Source organism: Nyctereutes procyonoides, unplaced genomic scaffold (assembly GCF_905146905.1).
Source record: "Nyctereutes procyonoides isolate TBG_1078 unplaced genomic scaffold, NYPRO_anot_genome, whole genome shotgun sequence".
Classification (NCBI taxonomy): Eukaryota; Metazoa; Chordata; class Mammalia; order Carnivora; family Canidae; genus Nyctereutes; species Nyctereutes procyonoides.
In genome coordinates this window covers 7,278,130-7,298,203 of record NW_026575140.1, presented here as the reverse complement: position 1 = coordinate 7,298,203, position 20,074 = coordinate 7,278,130, and the positions used below count along the sequence as shown (strand labels likewise).

The following is a 20,074-nucleotide window of genomic DNA, read 5'->3' as shown; positions in this document are numbered from 1 at the left end:
TATCTATTCATGAGAGACACACACAAAGAGAAAGAGAGAGGCAGAGACACAGGCAGAGGGAGAAGTGGGCTCCACGCAGGGAGCCCGACGTGGGATCGATCCCAGGTCACCAGGATCAGGCCCTGGGCTGAAGGCGGCACTAAACCACTGAGCCACCTGGGCTGCCCAGTAAATTATACCTCAATTAAAAAACACGTTAAGAGGATCCCTGGGTGGCGCAGTGGTTTGGCGCCTGCCTTTGGACCAGGGCGCGATCCTGGAGACCCAGGATCAAATCTGACGTCGGGCTCCCGGTGCGTGGAGCCTGCTTCTCTCTCTGCCTCTCTCTGTGTGTGACTATCGTAGATAAATTTAAAAAAAAAAAAAAAAAAAAAACCACGTTAAAAACCCTCTCAAAGGTCAGTTTAAGCCCCTCTTCTTCATGACGCTTTCCCTGACCTCTTCCTTGTCACACACATGGCCTTCTGGTAAGTCCCTTCCAGGTCACTCATGGTTTGAGTTCTTGTTAACCACAGCTTGCACCCCTTGACTGCTTCAGCTACTTAGGTGTGGTGACCTACTGGACTCACTGCTCCTTTGGCATAGCCAGACCTTCCACAGCTGCCTCGGAGAGGCCAGGAATACTCACTGAGGTGGTAGCAGGCTGGGGAGAGGGGCTCAGACCCAGGCCAGAGTCTGCTGCTGTCTCAAGTACCTCCACTCAGCTGTTGCTGTTCTCTTCCCCCACAGGTTGGGATAAACATTCCTATGGTTACCACGGCGATGATGGGCACTCATTCTGCTCCTCCGGGACTGGCCAGCCCTATGGTCCCACATTCACCACAGGAGACGTGATTGGCTGCTGTGTCAACCTCATCAACAGCACCTGCTTCTACACCAAGAATGGCCACAGCCTTGGTGGGTGCTTGGAGACCTTAGAGGGTCTGCCCTGTGGAACCACTTTGATTAGTGAGAGGCCCAAAGGCAGGCTTTAAAGCCAAAACAGTTTCAGTGATCCTCTGCTGAGCTCTGGGGAACTCCAGCCATTTCCAGGCATTGGAACACTGCAAAGTGAAGAAAAGGTAGCAGAGGTGCTTCCTTTGTTAATCCATCCATTTAGCAGCATTTATGAAGCCTGGGGTCAATGCTGAAAAAACAGCAAGGTCATGGTCATGCTTCTGGGCTGTGTGAAACCTCTTGGAGCAGGGTTTGGCATTGGTGAGAAGTTTGAGGGGCCTGCGTACATACCTGACAGTGGTAGTAGTTGCATGTGCATGGTCTGGGCTCTGACTTTGATTGGCCCTTCCAATATGCAAGATGCTGTTGCTGTGGAGCAATAGGTGCATTCTAGTACAGGAGGTAAGCAGACAGGCTGGAGTCAGATGGGGCCAGGTCTTTTCTGGCCCTTTTGCTGGTTAAAAGATAGCAAACCCGGACAGAGTTCTATTTAAAAAGGTCCTTTGATGTAACTGCAAAGAAGCGACTGACTGGAGTGAGGGCCTGGGGAGGAAGCAGGTAGCCTGAGGCAAGGCCATGATGATTGACGCAGGGATGGGGAGCAAGCCTGACAAAGTCTAGGGTGGCCCAGCAGGATTAGTGACAGATGGGGTGCACTAGAAAGAAGGGAGGATGGGAAAGTGGCTGGATAGTGGTGCTATCAACCAGGATCAGGAACCCAGGAGGAGCAGCAGTTAGTGGAGTGATGGGGGCCCTGGAGGATCTCTTGGAAGAGCAACCCTGTACATGTGGAAAGATTTAGGATAAGAGCCTGGGAGATGGAGAGATGTTGGTCATTGTGATGCCTTGCTCTTATAGGCTGATTGGTATTTGGCCCTTGAGTGAGAGGAGCCCTTGGCCAAAGTGGCCCTGAGGTAATGCCTGACTGCTGGGCCTACCTGCTTGAGTTTGCAGAGGTCTCTGATTGGGCAGAGATACCAGCTAGACTGGCCACAGGCCTTGCCAGAAAAGGGAATTAGACATTTTCCTTAGAACGTAACTTCTAGGAGGACTGCATCCTCTGGCTTGAGTGGCAGTAAAAAGGTGACTATCATTCCCCACTGTGATGACTTCTATGTGGGTTCTCCATGAGATGAGCCTGGGCCAAATTAGGGTACGTGAGTGGGAATCAGGTTTGATGGTGGTTGAGGCTGAGTGGCCAAGAGTCAGCATTCCTCATTAGGACAGTCTGATGCCACAGCCCACAGTGGATAGCGAAGAGCATGGCATAAACACTGCAGAGGTGATCCAGGTGCACATCTGGAGAAATCCTCCTCTGAAATCTGTAGCTGCTTAGCTGTAGTTGCTGGCATCCAGCTGGTGAGCTGGCAGCTAGGGCAAGTTCTCTAGATGGCTTCTTACTTGCCACTCTGCTTTTTGTCTCCAAATGTTTCCTGGCTCTTTTTCTGCTGTCAGAGTCCCAGGGGCCTCTGCTGTGGGTTCTCACTCTTTACTCTTGTCCCAGGCTCAGTCCTTCCCCTCTGCTCTGGACACCTGCCCTTGTCACATTCCTCCAGGCAATCCACACTTTGCCTGGAGCACAACACCTGCCATGGGATGAAGCTGCTGTCCTCTCTGTACCTTCATCTCCCTCATCTGTACCCTCTGCCTAGCCTCTGAGCTCTTTGTCAGTCAGGTCCCTAGGTCCATAGGGAACTCTCAGCAACCTTAATGTCAGCCCAAACCCTTGTATTTTTAAATTCTTATCCCTGTATTCCATGTTTTGTATAGACCTCATGCAAGACCTCACTTGTTTAGGTGGATATCGCTTATTTTTCCAGCCTGTCAGGATCTTCTAGGATCTTGGTTGTTTTTTCTCAAATATTGGATAGCCTTGTCAGCACTGTATTAACCTAAAATTTGATAAGCATGTTGATATATGTTTTCATCAAGGTCTTGATAAAAAAATATTGGAAGAGGCTGAGATCTGAGTCCTTCAGGGTATAGCTATTTGAGAATCACTTCATAATGTTAGTTTGAAACTTGTGTTTTTCTGTCCTGTCCGCAAGGATATTACTGAGACTTTACTAAAAAATGTATTTGGCCTGCCCCCTGCATTTTCTAGATCACAAAATTTAATGGAAAGGAAGTGAACTTGGAGTGATAGACCACTTGATGAATCTTTTAATGGCCTTGTTTCCTTTCCACAAGCCAGCTTATCTATAATGTGCTTCAGAATCTCACCTGAGATCAGTCACAGCTCTCTGCCCTCAGAACCCTAACCCTCGTCCCTTTATAGAAGCAGAATGATGTTCCCTGCCCCGACCTCCCCACTCTTTTTCATTGTTCCATTGTTCCTCTGTCACAGCACTTGCCCTTGTGTCAGTGGTCTGTGTAATTAATGACTCCTGGAGCCAGCAGCACTTTGGGGGCCTGGCTCCTGTGAGGTCTCAGCAGATACTTAATGGAAGGAAGGATGAGCAAATGAATGGAGACAGGAAAATGATGTCTCACCTGTGAGTGGTCCATGCACTTTCAGAGATTTTTTTATTTTTATTTTTTAAGATTTTATTTATTTATTCATAGAGACACAGAGAGAGAGAGAGAGAGGCAGAGACACAGGCAGAGAGAGAAGCAGGCTCCATGCAGGGAGCCTGACGCGGGACTCAATCCCAGGACTCCGGGATCATGCCCTGGGCTGAAGGCAGGCGCTAAACTGCTGAGCCACCAAGGCTGCCTGTTTTTTGGGGTTTTTTTTTGTTTGTTTGTTTTGTTTTGTTTTGTTTTTTAAGATTTTATTTACTTATTTGTGAGAGACACAGAGGCAGAGGGAGAAGCAGACTCCCCACAGAACAGGGAGCCTGATGCGGGGCTCGATCCCAGGACCCCAGGATCACGACCTGAGCCGAAGGCAGACGCTTAACCAACTGAGCCACCCAGATGCCCTTGCAGAGTCATTTTTATACACTCTGTGCTATTATAGGTGTTATACCTTCGGCCTCATTGACCCCTGATCTATGTCTCTTGGCTCAGAGCACTTCTTATCTGCAAGTTTGAATGTTCTGTTTGCATCCTGGCTCTTTGCCTGACCTTTTTCCCACATCTCATCACTACATTGGCTTTGCAGAGGCTCCCAGAGACCTGCAGGGCTGGGGGTGGGGTGGGGCGGGAGCAGTGTTGCCCTTGTCCAGTGCAATAGGGGGTGGAGTAGCCTCTTTCCTCATCCTCCTGGAAGCACCTCAAGGCCTTGTCCTTCCTGAGTGCCATTGTGAGGTAGACCTGGGCAAGCCAGGGTACATTATCCCCCTGCCCAGAAGTGTGGCAATTGGCTCACCCTGTAGCACAAGTGCAGCCAGCTTGTACCAATACCTCACAGTTTTTGAAGCAGTTTTCATCAAGTAGCTCTGTTTTTCCTTTCTTTCTTGAAGTGTCAGGTTTAGTGCTACCCCCTTTCTCAGACGGGCTTGCAGAGATTGGGTAAATTTCCAAGGTTATGCTACTGATAGCTGATGGAGTCTGACCTTCTCTTCCCAAGGCCCGTGGGTCTTCTCCATGAGCTGGGAGTAGAGCAGCAGCAGCCTGCTACCGTACTGAGATCCACCGGGGCAGCTCCTGTGCAGACCTGCGGGGTGGGCATTGAGGTCTTGGATGCAGAGGGGCTTCCAGCTTCAAATCTGGCAGCTCTGAGACTGCCTCTGCACGTGGGGCTGAGGAGTGGCTCCATGCAGGCAGATCCTGGGATTTGTGAGCTTCCCTCACTACAGAGCAAAATAGCCTGGCAAGGAATGTGAACAGTTTCTCTGCACTGTGGTTTTTTAATCTGTAAACTGGTATTCAAGACAGTATACACCTTCCAAAATTGTTCTGAGGATTAAGTGGTTCCTTGGCAGACCCTGAGCCCAGCGCCCAGCACAGAGCAGGCATGTGGTACATGCCGGCTACCTAACAGGATTCTGGCCCCAGCTTCACTGGGAGACCTACTGTCAACCCTCATTTGTTCTGTCTTGCTGGGTTTCAGTTTCTCTTCTGGGTAGGAGTTAAGGGAGCAGCTGGAACCTCTAAGGAGTGGCTTGGAAACTTCTCAGTCCAAAAGTTCAGGAGCTTCTAGAAGATACAAGAAATTTTCTAAAAATGATAGGGCTGTGAGTCCTTGGAAGGACTTGGCCATGAGCCGTTCTCAATCTATAGAACGTGAGTGCTCTGGCGGATATTCTGAGATGCCTATCCTACTCATATATTTTGGGTACTACTTTCCTCCACTCTCACTTCCAACTCAAGTCTGAGGAACCTGGAAGCAGCCGCTTCTCTTGGCAGAAGGGTCAGAGAGCATACAGGCCAGTGTTGACCTAGGATTTGACAACCTGAAACCTCTGGAGACTCTGGATGGGAATGGGCTGGAGATGGGCATCTGCTACCCTCCTTGTCTCCACTTCTCTGTCAGCTTAGAGATAATGTTGAAGCATCAGACTAGGAAAGAGTCCAGGCCTACCACTTCTGCTGGTTTTATGACTGTTGGCAAATCATTTCACCTCTGAGGCTTACTTTCCTCATTTGTAAAGTGGGAATAAGAAAGTATGCTCCCCAAAACTGGTATGCAGATCAGATGAGGTGATGGATGGAAAAGGACTTAGCATTTACAGTGAGTATCCATAAATACATGTTGGATTGAAAAAAGGATCAGGCCTGAAGAGGCCTCAGGATAAATTATTTGGTTTTAGTCCTTCCTAGCAAATTTTCTCTGAGAGAGTAGAAGAGCTGTGGACAGGTATTCAAGTATTTGACTTTACTTCCAGCCAGGCCACCCAGCAAAGGAAAGTCCAGGATCTAAACCTACCAGGCCCTAGCTCATGCTTGACCTCTACCAAAGGAGACAGCCCCTCCCCACCCATTTTGATAGATCCTCTGTGGTCCCACAGAGGTATAAGAGATCAAGTGGCCTGATTTCTTTTCTTTCCCTCTGCAGGTATAGCCTTCACAGACCTCCCGGTAAGTACTGTTATTGGGTCTCTTCCCTTTGGGCTCTTGAGGGCTGACTGGGATGGAGAATGGTGGAACCTGCAAGTGCAGGGTGTGGAGTCTGGCCCTTTCCCCAAACAGGGATGTATGCTGTGCTGTCAGCTTGAGAGTACCAGTAGGGGTACCTCCTGGCCTTCTTCTCTCTCCAGCAGCAAGGCCTGGTCTTCCTCCATGACTCTTAGCAGGTGACAGTGATTTGTGGCATTTCCAAAGGCAGCTGGGGGGGGGGGGGGGATGGTATGGTTTGAGATGAGGGTAATAACTCCATGGCTCATCTGGTCTGGGCCAATTCTGTGTGGCCTACAGCCAGTGGACTGGGGTGTATAAAGAATTGTTCTAAACTGCTAGGGAGCCCAGTCCCAGTGACTACTCATCAGAGATCCCTAAGGAAGGCCACTACCCTAGGGACTAGCCCTGCTACCACACAGGGTATGCTCAAGCCAGAGAGGTGAGCTTTGTGGGGTTTTCTCTTCTTAGAAAAGGGTGAGGTTTCCTGTTGGCTTAGTTCAGGGCTCATCCCCATCTTCTGTGCCCCAGTCCTTCATTATTATGAGTCATCACAAACCTTGTCACATGCAAGGCCTCCACCCAAACTGCTGGGAGCCTGGCCTGGCTCTCTGTGCCCTGGCTGGGTTCTAGAAAGAGGAAAAGTTTGCTGACTCTGGTAGTTGTCTTGGGATCCTGAGCACCCCTGTGATGCCCTAGGAAATGCCCTTGCCATCTGTGTGGCCCTCTGGAGCTCAGCCTGCAGCATCCAAGCTCCTATTACAAATTCTTACCTGTAGATCAGAATCCTTCTGATCTGACCCCAGAGAAGGGCTGCAGTCCTAGGCAAATAGAAAGACAGGAGAATTCTGACCCTGGCTAGGGAATCGTCTAGTTGTGGAGATGTGACATAAAATAAGCAGACACGAATGTGGGCAGTTGCCAGGTGCTAAGAAGTGCATGGCTGCTCCAAGGTGGGGAGCATCACCGAGGGCAGTGACGGTCCAGGAAGTCTTGCTTGAGGGGATGAGCTTTGCCTGTGGCACAGAGGTTGGGAGGGGAAAGGAAGGAAGCAAGAGGTCTTAGGATTCAGAGCTTATGGCAGGCTGAACCCAGTGTGCAGTAAAGGCATGTGATACTCAGAAATGACACATGACCTGAGGTTGGAAGGTGGAAGAGAGGACTGGGGGCCCAGTGACCTTGAGGAGGCGGCTGGCGAGACACTCCTCAGTAGCAGTGCAGAGCCACAGGAAGCATTGAGAGAGGGAATGATCTGGTTAAGTTGGCCATGGCAGGCAATGCGTGGAAACCAGGGAGCCCCACCGCCCATGGAGGGACATGCCCAAACCTCACTAGCCAGAAGATCCACCTTTTAGTGTGCCTCTGACAGTAAGGGCAGTGGCTTCTCTTTACCCTTTGCCAGCATCTGGGGGTTCCAAACCACCTACCCCTTTTGTCATGTTCTCCTTCTCCCCACTTTCCTTTCCTGTCACCCCTATCCCTTCCTGCCCTGTCATATAGTCCTTTTTTGGTGGCAAAGGGATCCTTGATTGTAGATCATTCTGAAAGGAGCCATTAGCCACCTGTGTAGCAGATCTTCATGGGCACGCCTGCAGGGTCGTGGAGCCTGGCCTACCTTTGTGTGCCCTGGCTGAGCCCCAAACGGGAACCTTGGGCTTTGGGGACACCATAGCCTCTGTTGCAGGGCAGGAGACTCCACTTTGAGCTTGGCTTGCTTTTCTTTTGCTTTCTGTCTTTAAGCTCTGGGGAATGATGTCTCTGGTAGGGAGGTGGGCAGTATGTGGCTTAGTCCCACCTCCTTCAGCCTTGCAAGTCTTTCAAAAGCTGGAGTAGTGGCCTGCAGGAGACAGCGCCTTTCCTCTCTGCACCAGAGGTAAGGCGATGCCCTGCTGCCCCATCGCCCTCAGGGCCCAACTGACATTTCATTCTCCTCCTCAGGCCAACCTCTACCCCACCGTAGGCCTGCAGACACCTGGGGAGATTGTGGACGCCAACTTTGGGCAGCAGCCCTTCCTGTTTGACATTGAGGACTACATGCGGGAGTGGCGTGCCAAGGTCCAAGGCACTGTGCACTGCTTCCCCATCAGTGCCCGGCTTGGCGAGTGGCAGGCGGTGCTGCAGAAGTGAGTGCCCCACTCCCGCCCTTACCCAGCGCTGGCCCATCCCAGGGGCCTCACTCTGCTATAGGCCCCTGTACCTCTTCAGGCTGCCCTTATGAACTCCAGTGGGTAGCCGTTCCCTCTGGAAAGCACTCCCAAGGTGACTCTGCCTGCTGCTCTCCTGCTTTCCTCTTACTGAACAGACAGCTTCTGCTCAGTTCTCTAGTTCTATTCCTAATTAAGCCTTTGCCTCCCTCAACTAGATTGGAAGGCTCTGCATGTAATGTAGTATCACCAGCAGAGCTGTTTTCCTTCCCAGATCATTTTGCAGAGGATGTACTAGGATGCCCCATGGTCTCTTCATCTTTGAACTCTTTTTTACACAATAGGGAATATCCTTCATGCTGTGACTCTGGCCTGAGGTCATCTCTCAGGGTCATCATCCGTCTAAGTCCCACGCATTCATGGCAGCAGTGGCCAGAAGAGAATCTTCATGAGGCCAGCCTGTCTGGCTCTTGGATGATTAGTTTCCAAACTGTCCGGGAAGCCAGTCTTGATAAGAATCTGAAGGGAGGCAAGGTTTGGGTCTCTCTTCTACATGCCAGCTGCAGGCCTGAGTGAGGCAATAACCAGTACCCACTGAGCTAGGAGGTGGGTGAGCTTGTTAGCTTGGCTTCCAAGGGTGGACAGAGAATGGCTGGGCTTCCACTAGCCCTGATTATTGCTCTGCAAAGGCACACAGGTAGCAGTCTCTTGGGTGGGGTGGGGTGGGGTGGGATTGCACACTGGGTTCTTCATGCAGTCTTCCTTTCTTAAAGGATTGATACAGAGGCAGGCCATGGGGGAGGGCTGAGGCAGAGGTTAGGTGGCCAGACCCTTCTCAGGAAGAGCAGCACTGTTTTGTTTTCAGCTCTCAGAGCTACTGAGAAGCTCTTCCTTGGAGGGAAGTCAGTAGTCAGTACGGTGCCAGTCCCTAAGCAGGCTTGCTGGGACAGGCAATGGGAGAGGTGGAGCTGCCGCAGCTGTGTTGAGGAGGGAATGATACTCTCAGCTTACAGTGTGCTTATATGTGTTTATATGTGTGCTGGTGTGTGTTCATATGTAGTATTTGCCAAGACTGACAAATAACTTGTATCCTGTGATTTCATGCAACTTCATTTTATGAACATTGTTAATGGCTGGATTATCTTGGAGATGAATTTACCACAAGCTCCTTGGCCAGCTTCCCTTGGTGGGAGGTTGAGGTTATTTCCTCTCTTTTGCTTGTATAGGCAACCCTTTTTAAGTAAAGAGCTTTTCACACTTAAGATTATTTTCTTGGTGTCCTTTCAAGAAGTAGAATTACTGAGTCACTGTACTGTACATATTAGTGGCACCTAATGTGCATGTGGACTCATCTGAACCATGTTTTGTCAAAAATGTTTGCCCTTGTGTTTATAATAACATAGTTATTATAATTATCTGGAGTGTAAGATAAGTACATAATTTCATAGTCAGAGGTTTATTTCATTGACTTTTTACTCTATGCTAGGCACTCCCTACGTATCATCTCATTTACTCCTTAAAACCTGAGGGGACACAGCTGAACTTCTGTGCCTTTCACATTTGTGTTTGGCAATTACAGTAATGACACTGGACACATGTTTATACCAAGGGATTCACTTCTGTGCACATCAGATGTGAGGGCTCCCCCTTCCGCTCTACATGGGTGTGTATGCACATATACACACGTGTGCCACCGCTCAGCCAGCTGCGAGTGGGATCAAATGGCTACTGAGTGTTGCACTTGTCCAGGTCATTCCCCGAAGATTGTGCTCCTATTGGCCCTGTTGTTGCCTGTATCTTGGCTTCTTGGGCCCCTGACTTGTGGTGTATGGTAGAGTAGCTTGGGTCACGGGTTAGCTCCCCATTACCCTCTAGAGCCAGCACTCCTAAAGGCTGGGTTCACCTGCTGAGCTGGAATGCTTAATGCTGGGCATGTGGGATGGTCTGCAGAGGAGCCCCTCTATCTTTAGAAGGCACTCACATGGCACACATCACTTCTGTCTGGGCAGCTCCTAAACTGCTTGGCTGGCTGCCACTCCAGGAAGCCTCAGAGAGACTCTTGGCCATCTCTGGGCTTGGCCACAGTTCACAGGAGGCAGCCGCCGCTGTAAGGAGACGGTATGTGCCTCTGCGACTGTTTTTGTTACCGTACTTGCCCACTTGTTGGCAGCATATTCCAGAGAAACTGCAGCCCCTCCTCCAAGCTATGAGAACAGCTGTGGGGCCTAGCCCCTCCTCAGCCTAACTTGCATGAGCACCGGGGGATGTTTTTATTTTGTTGCAGCCTCTTTATTCTCGTTCTATGGAGGTTGCACCTCCAAGATGTGTTTCAGGAAGCCCAAACAGGGAGGTAGCTGGTCCTATCAGGTGATCAGTGAGAAATGCAGTTCTAGAGTGTCACCTTGAGCATTTCCTTTCTTCTAGCATGGTCTCATCTTACCTGGTGCATCATGGGTATTGTGCCACAGCCACGGCTTTTGCCCGAATGACTGAAACCCCGATTCAGGAAGAACAAGCATCCATAAAGAACAGACAAAGTAAGGTTGATTCTCTTCTCCCCTCTCCCTCCTTCCCTCACCTGTCCCTAACTCTGCTCTCTGGCTTGTGCCAGCCTCGGGTAACCTGTCAGGAGTCCATTCAACTCTGGCCCTGACCACCAGTCCACAGCGCCAGTACAGCCCCAGGCTCTGCTTCTGCCCCTCCTTCAAGACAGCGCTGCCCAGGCAGACAGCCTGGCAGCATGGGAATGAGTGCCTCAGTGCGGCCTCCCTGCTGCACACTCTGATGGCCCGGCCTAGGCTGGGGCCCGGCATGGCTGACTCCCACTCCTCCGTGCCTGTTTTCCTTCCCCCAAATCCTGGATTCTAACAGCCTCCTGCTCCTAGTCTTCTGGAAGAATGTGTTTGCATCTTAGCAAACCAATGTCCTGCCTTTCCCCTTTACTCAGCTTTAGTCGTTCTGTCTGTTCCTGGCCAGAGAAAGGATTGACATAGTCAGACAGGGTGAAGGTGGTTCTCAGTGGCTGCTGGGGTAGCACCTCTCTCTGCTTCCACCTCTGGTCCTGCGTTTTACAGACCACCAAAGCAAGGAGCCAAAGGAAACTATACTGGCCTGTAATGTGTTTGGGGCTCTTTTGTGGAAAGAGGGTGCTGGGAAAGAGGAAACAGAGCCCAGAGAGGAGATAGGAAGAGAAGAGGAGAGTGAAGGAGAGCAGGTGTGTGTGGATGTGTGTGTCTGTGTGTGCCTGCTTGTGTCTCTGAACCTGTTGTCTCTGTGTATGTGCATGTGTCCGTGTCTCCCAGAGAAGCTCCGCCCAGCCAGCCAGATGGAAAGGGATCCCAGACTTGGGATCTACAAATGAGAACCTCAGACCCAGAAGTCGCTCCCAGCAAGATACACCAGGCCCCAGAGCAAGAGCAAGATGCTGATGGCCTGAGAGGTGTCAACATCAGAGATGCCAGTGTGAGGAGGGTGACCTCCTCTCCCAGCAGGGAGCATGCTGCAGCCTCTGAAGATTGCCAAGACTTGGGGCCTGGCCTAGAAACCATTGTGCTCCCATTGCCACCCCATTGTGAGGCCTGAAAGGAGAGAAGTCTGTCTGAAGAGGAGCACCTAGGGATACCAAGCAGCCTGGGTGCCCAGCTCCAGATCATGCCCCCAGAGCCAGAGCCCCTCCCCATGCCCGGGGCCCTGGCTGTCTGACCTCCATAGGAGCAGGCCTCCACATTTGCTCTCCTGCCTCTGCATTGAGTCCTGCCTCTTTTTCCCTCTGTCATTCTTTGAGGACTCCCTGACACTTGGCAGAAACCAGGGTCTGTTGTGGGGCTGGGAGGCCAGGTTCTTTCTTCAACCTCTTCTGTGAGCATCTCAACCAGGCATGCCATTCTGAGCCAGCCCACCTGACTGTTGGCTAGACCATGCTTGGGGCTGGTAGTGTGCAGGCATATGGCTGTGAAGAAGGTCTGCAGCCCTTCACTCACTGCCATACTCTTGCTCTCTGCAGAGATCCAGAAGCTGGTGCTGGAGGGCCGTGTGGGTGAGGCCATTGAGACCACACAGCACTTCTATCCAGGACTGCTGGAACATAACCCTAACCTGCTCTTCATGCTCAAGTAAGTTTTGAGCACCACCAGTTCCCTCCTAGCCCAGCCCCTCTCAGCTGGTGGTGGGAACATATGGCCCAGACCAAGCCCAGAGCATTGCCGCTCTGCTCCCTCTGCAGGTGCCGACAATTTGTGGAGATGGTGAATGGGACTGACAGTGAGGTCCGCAGCTTGAGCTCCCGAAGTCCCAAGTCCCAGGACAGCTACCCTGGCTCCCCCAGCCTCAGCCCCCGACACGGCCCTAGTAGTTCCCACATGCACAACACAGGTCAGCCACTCTCCAGAGGGCTCGGGGAAGCACTGGTGTGGAGAAAGAAGGCCACCTACACGCCCTTCCCTGGGCTTGGCTCAGGGCCCAATGTTGGATGTGGGGGAAGGGAAATGGAACCACTGTGGTTATTCCTGGGGCCCCATTATGGCAAACTGCCCCACCTCTTCTGACTGTCCCCTGGTTTCCAGGAGCAGACAGTCCCAGCTGCAGCAATGGCATCGCATCCTCGAAGAGCAAACAGAACCACAGTAAATACCCTGCACCCAGCTCCTCTTCCTCTTCCTCGTCTTCCTCATCCTCCTCATCCCCATCATCTGTCAATTACTCCGAGTCCAACTCAACAGATTCCACCAAGTCCCAGCCCCGCAGCAGCACCAGTAACCAGGAGACCAGGTGCCTGTCCTGCTCTGCTTCCTCTGTGCCATCTGGGCTCACTGTAGCCTGTTTTGAGTGCCACACCCCCTGCTCTAAATCCCCCACCTCCATCCCTGGTCTGTGCCTGGAGTAGCTGCTACTGACTTGCCAGGCCAGGCACTGACTCCAGCTTCTGGCGCTCCCTGTGGTCTAGCTACCACTTTCCTCAGCCCTGACTTTCTCAAGAGATACTGCCAGACTGAGATAACACCAGGGTGAGGATGTCTCCTCGCAGGAGACCAGGCGTAGCAGAACCCCTAGGATCTACACTGAAGAAGCTTTTACTGGGTATGGCTTGAGGTCAGACGGATGGGGCAGCAGAGTAAAGTTTTAGGCTGTAGACTACAGGTGGCTTTCAGCAGCTCCCAGGCATATCTCAGTGCTTGACCTGAGTTTGGTGCCTAGAGATACTTCTCAGGGGTCCCTGGTCACTGGGGATGGGGGAGGAATGGGTAGAAGGGGTGTGCCAACTCAGACAAAGGCCAGGGAAAGGAAAGCCACAGAGGCAGCATTGAGACAAGAGTGAAAATCAGGTGACAGGCTTCTGGGGATAGCTGATACCAGAGTAGGCACCAAGTGTTGGAGCCTAAGAAGCCTTTCATGCTCCTAGGCTCCCTTGATTTTCCCTACAGCAACCTATGGCTAAAGCCTGAATGGAGGCCTAGCTAGGCTGCGCCTAACCACATGCCTGTGGCCAACTCCCACCTCAACCTTTCTCCACAGTGATAGTGAGATGGAGATGGAAGCAGAGCATTACCCCAATGGTGTGCTGGAGAGTGTCTCTACACGCATTGTCAATGGCGCCTACAAACATGAGGACCTACAGACAGATGAGTCCAGCATGGGTAAGAACCATGGCCCAGCATGGTGTTACATGGGTGGTAATAGCTTAGTCCAGATGCCTTTTGCCCCCTGGGAGGGGATTGGCATGGACAGGCTTTGTCAGCCTGAGAAGCTTTAAACGGACCTGGTCCACTGCTGCCTTAGTCAGTCAGGAACAGGTGTTTGAAGCGGGAAGGTCCCTGGCCTGCTGCTGAGAGCAGGGCCCCTGCGTCTGAGGCTAGAGGGAGTTGGTGAGAGTGGGCATTCTTATGAGCACTGTACAGAGTGGGAAGGAGAGAAGCTGAGTCCAGACTCCCAGTCACATGCTAGGTGGACAGAAAGCACCTCAGCTATGGATGGTCCACCTAACTTGCCTCTGGCAGTGCCACCAAGATCCTTATTGCCATCTCCTTTTTGGGGTCCCCACACCAGTCTCCTCTCCTCTCCTTACCCCTCATGATTTGTTCTCTGCTGGGCTCTGGGTGCAGATGATGGGCATCCTCGGCGACAACTCTGTGGGGGCAATCAGGCTGCCACAGAAAGGATTATCCTGTTCGGTCGCGAGTTGCAGGCACTGAGTGAGCAGCTGGGCCGGGAGTACGGCAAGAATTTGGCCCACACGGAGATGCTGCAGGTATAGAACAAGCCAGGTGCTCACACAAAGCAGACCCCCATTTGGTATGGGGGTGGGGGCAGGTCAACCCTGGGAGGGCCTTGGGGGCAGCAGCAACAGGACAGAGTGGGCTCTAGTCAAGTCCACAATGGGAAACAGGACATGCAGTATAGACACAACCCTCTCTAGGTCCTGGGGAGGGCACAGTCCTTTCTGACCCTATGCTCAGGGTTTGTGGTGCCCTCAGTGGGGCCTGTATGGGCCCTGTATGCCCTCCGGAGCCATGGAGGTGTTTATGTGTGTGGTATGTACCACAGTCCTCTCAAGAATGCCCTGTCCCTTAGGATGCCTTTAGCCTGCTGGCATACTCAGACCCCTGGAGCTGCCCAGTTGGCCAGCAGCTTGATCCCATCCAGAGGGAGCCTGTGTGTGCTGCCCTTAACAGCGCCATTTTAGGTAAGTGGATCTAACAAAAACAGAAGCTGGTCCATGAGTGCCCTAGGTGGCCCCTCCACTCTCTCCCCAGGAATTGCTGATGTTTGTTCAAATCAGGTCAGTGAGCTCTGCCCTGGCAATCTCTGGTAGCCCAGAGGACTTGGGTTTCCATGGCTGAACCTAAATCCTGACCTCCTCCTGCCCAACTGACTTGGCTGACTACATCATGATAGACCCGGGCTTATGACTGTGGGCCTGGCCAGCCCATGGCTCTGAAGAGAGCTTAGGTCCTCAGGTTCCTGGCATGGCTACGGGGCCATGAGCTGGTGGCTGGGACATACACAGAGACACATGAACACTGTGTTTTAAGAGATTCTGTCCACTGCCCCTACTTTCTGCTCCCAAGGGAACTTTGCCCTGAGCCCAACTCCTGGGCAAAGCAGTGACCAGGCCTTGTCTCTCCTCCACAGAATCTCAGAACCTGCCAAAGCAGCCCCCTCTGATGCTCGCCCTGGGTCAGGCATCTGAATGTCTACGGCTCATGGCCCGAGCAGGCCTGGGATCTTGTTCCTTTGCCAGAGTCGACGACTACTTGCACTAGCAGACCATGCCGGCTGGCCCCACCTGGCCCTCCCTCAGCCCCAGGGCTGGAGCAGCCCTGCCCTCCATAGGCATTTGGCGCAGGGACCTGGAAGCCATGGGCAGAGTCCATTCCTCCTGCCTGGCCTCCCCCACTCCCTTTCCTGTCCTTTCATCCTTTCCTCCCTCCCTCCCTTCCTTCCTTCTTTCCTTCCTTCTTTATTTCCTGCCTGCCTGCCCTCCCTCCCTCCCTCCTTCCTTCCTTCTTCCTTTTCCTTCTTCCCCCCCACCCCCACCCTCAGTTTCTCTCTCCCCTTCACGTGCAGCGGCCTCTGACACAGTATTGGCTGGTTACTCTCATGTAGCGCCTTCTACTTTGAAAGGGGGGTCTTGTTTTTGAGGAGGGGTTGGGTTTTTTTAATCTTTTTTTTTCCTCCTGACTGAGCCACCAGTATTTATCTCTGGAGAGCTTGTGCTGAGCTGGTTTCTGCTAATTTAGTGATGAAGCCTATCCAAGTTGGTGATAGCTTATTATTTTCATAAGTAAAAAAATGAGATTATATATATATATAAATATATATATTAAAAAAAGACACAGTATTTATCGTAGTGTTAGTGGTCCAGCACCTCTTGGGTGAGGCTGTCCAGACACCATGTTTTTATTTGAGTCCAACTCATAGAAAAGAATCATCTCTGTCACCTCAGCCAAGTGATAAGTTTATTTCAGGCTTCCCCTGTATTGAGTCATAGGCCCAGCTGCAGCCTAGGGAAGCCCAATAGGCATTGGGGGCCACTTAGTGGACAGGTCAGGCTAAGTTGGTTTGCAGCATCTGAGAGGTATGGGTCCCTAGGCTCCTGAGAGCTGGGGTGAGCAGAGAACTACAGGGCTGAGGCTTCAGAGAAGGGATGAGTTGGCCTAGGGTTACAGGGCGAAGCAAGAGAGTAGAGGGTCCTTGGCCAGCACGCTATCTACCATTCTTCCCTGCCTCTCACTGCCTGCCTTGCCCCTCCCTTTCTCCCCCTTTCAACATCCTATTTTCCCTTGTTAAGATGGCCAAATAATTCATTTACTCTAAATTGATTGCCTGGAAACTACCTGCCTTTGACCCAAGAGCTGCTGTGTGTCAGGCTGCGGGGAGGATGTCTCCATTCCAGGACAGAGGCCCTTGAGTACAGGGGCTGCCTTCTTTCTGCCTGGATCTTCACCGTCTCTGCACAGCTATGATGGAATCAGTGCTTTCTGTTGAGAAGCTAGGACTTTGTGGAGGCAGACTCTTGGCCACCAGTTGCTGGAGTGGATGGAACTCTTGACCTACTAGGCCAGGCTTTGCTGCAGCTGTGCCAGGCAGCTCCCTGCAGCTTGGCCCCAACCACTCTCAGACTATTAGGAGTATTTGCTGGCCAGAGGAAGGGACCTCATGGGCTCTACAAATGTCCCCCCAGCTGTTTCAGATGGATCCTCACAGCTGGTGAGGCAAAAACAGTCCTGGTACTGCCATCAGGGAATCAGGAAAGGAAGGGCTGAGATGGCTGCTAGGACTTGGGCAGGCCATCCATTGAGAGGACTGACTACCCAGGAGGAAGAAGGGAGGAGACCTACCCAGAGGAGCACCAGGAGGGGCTGGGATTTCCCTATCTGCCTCACGGTGAGAGAGAGCACACAGGCAGCCCTTGCAAAGGGGGAAGGCCAGAAATTGAACTTCCAGTCCCTGCCTCAGCAAGGGCTGAGTAGATTCCTGTTCTCTGGCAGCGGACACAGGGATGGTGATATGGCTTGAGATACTCATTGCCTGACATGCCCACAACTGGACAGGAAAAGTGATTGAGTTGGACCAACTCCTGGTGATAGGGTTAGGGCCCTGGCCCTCTGCTCTCCCAGGGTTCTGCCTTGGGACCTGATCCTACAGGCTGCTACTTTTCTTGGTCCCCACCAGGGCCTCAGCTGGCACCCCACAGACCGTGGCCTGTTGAGGAGGTGTTGTCTGTAAAGAACCTCATCCTGTGCAAGGCTGGGGATGTCTGGCTCCCAAACCCAGAAACATCAAGCTGTTAAAATGGTCAGAGCTGAGCAGGATGGGGAATTAAAACTAGAGGCTTTTGCAGCTAGAATGGGGTTCAGAAAACATCTACTCCACCAGTCCTCTCCTTTTACAAATAATGAGACAGGCCCAGGAGATTAAATGACTTAACCAAAGTCACACAGCAAATTATGTGGCAGAGCTGGGACTAACCTCATCCTTCTGGCTTGTGCAACACTGTTTAGTCCTGAAGCTAAATGGCGGGTGAGGGCTTAGGCTGGGGAAGGCCCCAGCAGTGTCTGAGCAGCTGGTACCTTCAGGGGTGTGTCAGGGATGGGGATGGGTGCATGGGCTTAAGTTGTGGAGCGGCTGAGAGAGGGCCCAAGAGGGCCCAGGGCAGCTGTGTGTGCTTGGGTTTGGGTGTCCTCCTGACTCGTGCTCAGTACCCATGGCCACCTCCCCATTTTCTGTGCCTTATCTCACTGTTTCAGCTGAGTCCAAGTTGTTTACTCTGTTCCTCTCCAGAGGGGCTCTCTGTCCCAGTTGGACAGCTTGCCTTTGGGACATAAGCCTTTGCCCCACAAGCCGTGGAGAGAACCAAAACTAAGCTGCTTGAGTCCACTATCTCACGGATAGTCCAGGGCTGCCTGCCAGCCAGAGGAGCCCCTTATGCACACGCAGTCCTACCAGCCTGCTTCCGGGAGCCAACAGTGGGGAAGGCACCTGGGAGGAACCCCAGTGAAGGGCTGGACTTGACCTGTGGGGTCAGGAAGAAGACCTGGCTCCGTTGGGTTGTCCAGCCCTGGGGGAGCAGCCTTCCCTATTTATCTTTCCCCCTTGTGCCACCAAATGGTCACTCCTTCCAGAGCGGACACTGGCAGACCACGCAAAGACAGCCAGAACCTCTGATCCTCACCCACACAAATCTGTGGCTGGGGGTAGGCCACCAGGACAGGGACACCAAGAGATGGAGAAGTGGGGACTGCCCAGCCACCCAGCGCCTTCCTACCCCTTAAGCAAGCACAAAGAAGATGAGGCAGAGAACTGTCAGAGCTGAAAGTTTCTTTGGTTGCTCACAACTCAGGTATGCACGCCGTGTGGCAGCCAGGCAGCAGAGCCCTACTTGACCGCCAGTCCCGTGCACCAGACCTGTGGCCTGTTCATGGACTCTGAATGCCTCAGGTGCCGCCTCTTTGCATAGGGTTTTCCTCCATTAGTAACTACAGCTGAAACAGATGTCCTCCACATTGTGCACACTGGTTCTGCCTTTGTCCTCGCAAGTTGATATTTGGCATTAGCATGAAACTTGTGGGCGTGGGAGGGTTTAGAGAGAATTCTAACACAAAACATCCTATTAAATTGTACTTGAGAGATGAAAAAAACTCCTGTTGTATTTTGACAGAATTATTTTTATTAAAATACACATCCATGAGTAGTCACGATGGTCTGGTCTCTGTTTTGAGTCTTACTGGGGTTGGCACCTCCTGTGTGGCTCACTCTGTCCTGAGGGTTTGGCCTTTTCTCGGCCCACCTCTCAAGCTTCCAGGCCCTGATAGCCCTCAGGGACCCTCAAGACTTCAGGTATTTGTGAGACCCCAAGAGGATAGGCAGTTAGGCTTCAGTTCTCTCCACTCCCCACCCCAAACAGCTTTCATCTGAGACAAAGAAAAATAGCAAATTCACCTTTAAAAAGGGACCACAGGTCCTCCTGTCCTCAAAATAAGATTTTTAAATATTTTTATTTATTTATCAGAGAGAGAAAAATGGGGCAAAGGGGGAGAATGAGACTTCCACTGAGCAAAGGATGAGGGGCTTTATCCCAGGACCTTGGGATCATGACTGGAGGCACCAACTGAGCCACTCAGGCACCCCTCAAAATAAGATTTTAATATAAAATAAGACTTTTAAAATAAAAGAGTCCAAATACACTCATCCCAAACACTGGACAGAGCGCTTCTGAGGGTTATTACTGAGGTTAGAGGTTAGCTTCCTGTCAGTCTGAGGAGAAAGTACTCATGCTCAAAATCTTAGATCAGCTGTTTACTAACTGGGTAACTAGAAAATGAACCTAAGCTTCAGTTTCCCCACATTAACGTGATTAATCCCACCCCAGGGAGGCAGAGGATTAAAGCACATATAGGGCAAGCTTGACATAGATATAGTACATATGTCCTTCACTCGGTTATTTTACAGGACTGTTACTTGACAGAACTCTCTTAGGGAAAATGAGGGAAGAATGGAATGTTAGATTAAGCACAAAAGTCCTGGTTCCATAAATAAAGCCAGAGTAAATTAATTTTTCTCTAGATTAGTGGTTTCTACAGGGAGTGATTCTGCCCCCGCCCCGAACATCTGGCAGTGACTGTAGATATTTTTTTAATTTACTTTTTATTGAAGTTCGATTTGCCATCATACAGTGTAACACCCAGTGCTCATCCCATCAAGTGCCCCGCTCAGTGCCCGTCACCCAGTTACCCCAACCCCTGGACTATAGATATTTTTGATAGTCACAGCTTGGGTTGGAGTGCTACTGGCCTCTACTGTGTAGAGGCCAGGGATGCTATAAACATCCTACAGTGCATAGCCCCCTATAAAAGAAGAGTTATCAGGCTCATAATGTCAAAAGTGCCACTATTGAAAAACTGTTCTAGAGTGAATCATGAGACAGTAAGAAACACCAAACAAGCACACTTCGATTCTGCATGGCTGCTGAGAATCCAGGAGGAAAGATTAAGGGG

General features: G+C 51.5%; 1 protein-coding gene across 2 annotated transcripts in view; it reads left to right on the top strand.

Annotated features, from left to right (window-relative positions):
* RANBP10 (RAN binding protein 10) overlaps nt 1-18,771 on the top strand; it is a 73,565-nt gene extending 54,794 nt beyond the window's left edge. For both annotated transcript variants that reach the window (XM_055304824.1, XM_055304825.1), the window contains 11 exons: nt 730-897; nt 5,879-5,901; nt 7,876-8,060; nt 10,506-10,618; nt 12,085-12,193; nt 12,304-12,452; nt 12,644-12,848; nt 13,593-13,714; nt 14,180-14,325; nt 14,649-14,760; nt 15,210-18,771. In XM_055304824.1, the coding sequence (XP_055160799.1) occupies nt 730-897; nt 5,879-5,901; nt 7,876-8,060; nt 10,506-10,618; nt 12,085-12,193; nt 12,304-12,452; nt 12,644-12,848; nt 13,593-13,714; nt 14,180-14,325; nt 14,649-14,760; nt 15,210-15,340 (1,463 nt within the window). In that variant the 3' untranslated portion in view covers nt 15,341-18,771. The remainder of the gene's footprint in view (nt 1-729; nt 898-5,878; nt 5,902-7,875; nt 8,061-10,505; nt 10,619-12,084; nt 12,194-12,303; nt 12,453-12,643; nt 12,849-13,592; nt 13,715-14,179; nt 14,326-14,648; nt 14,761-15,209) is intronic.
* Nucleotides 18,772-20,074: the final 1,303 nt, after the last annotated feature.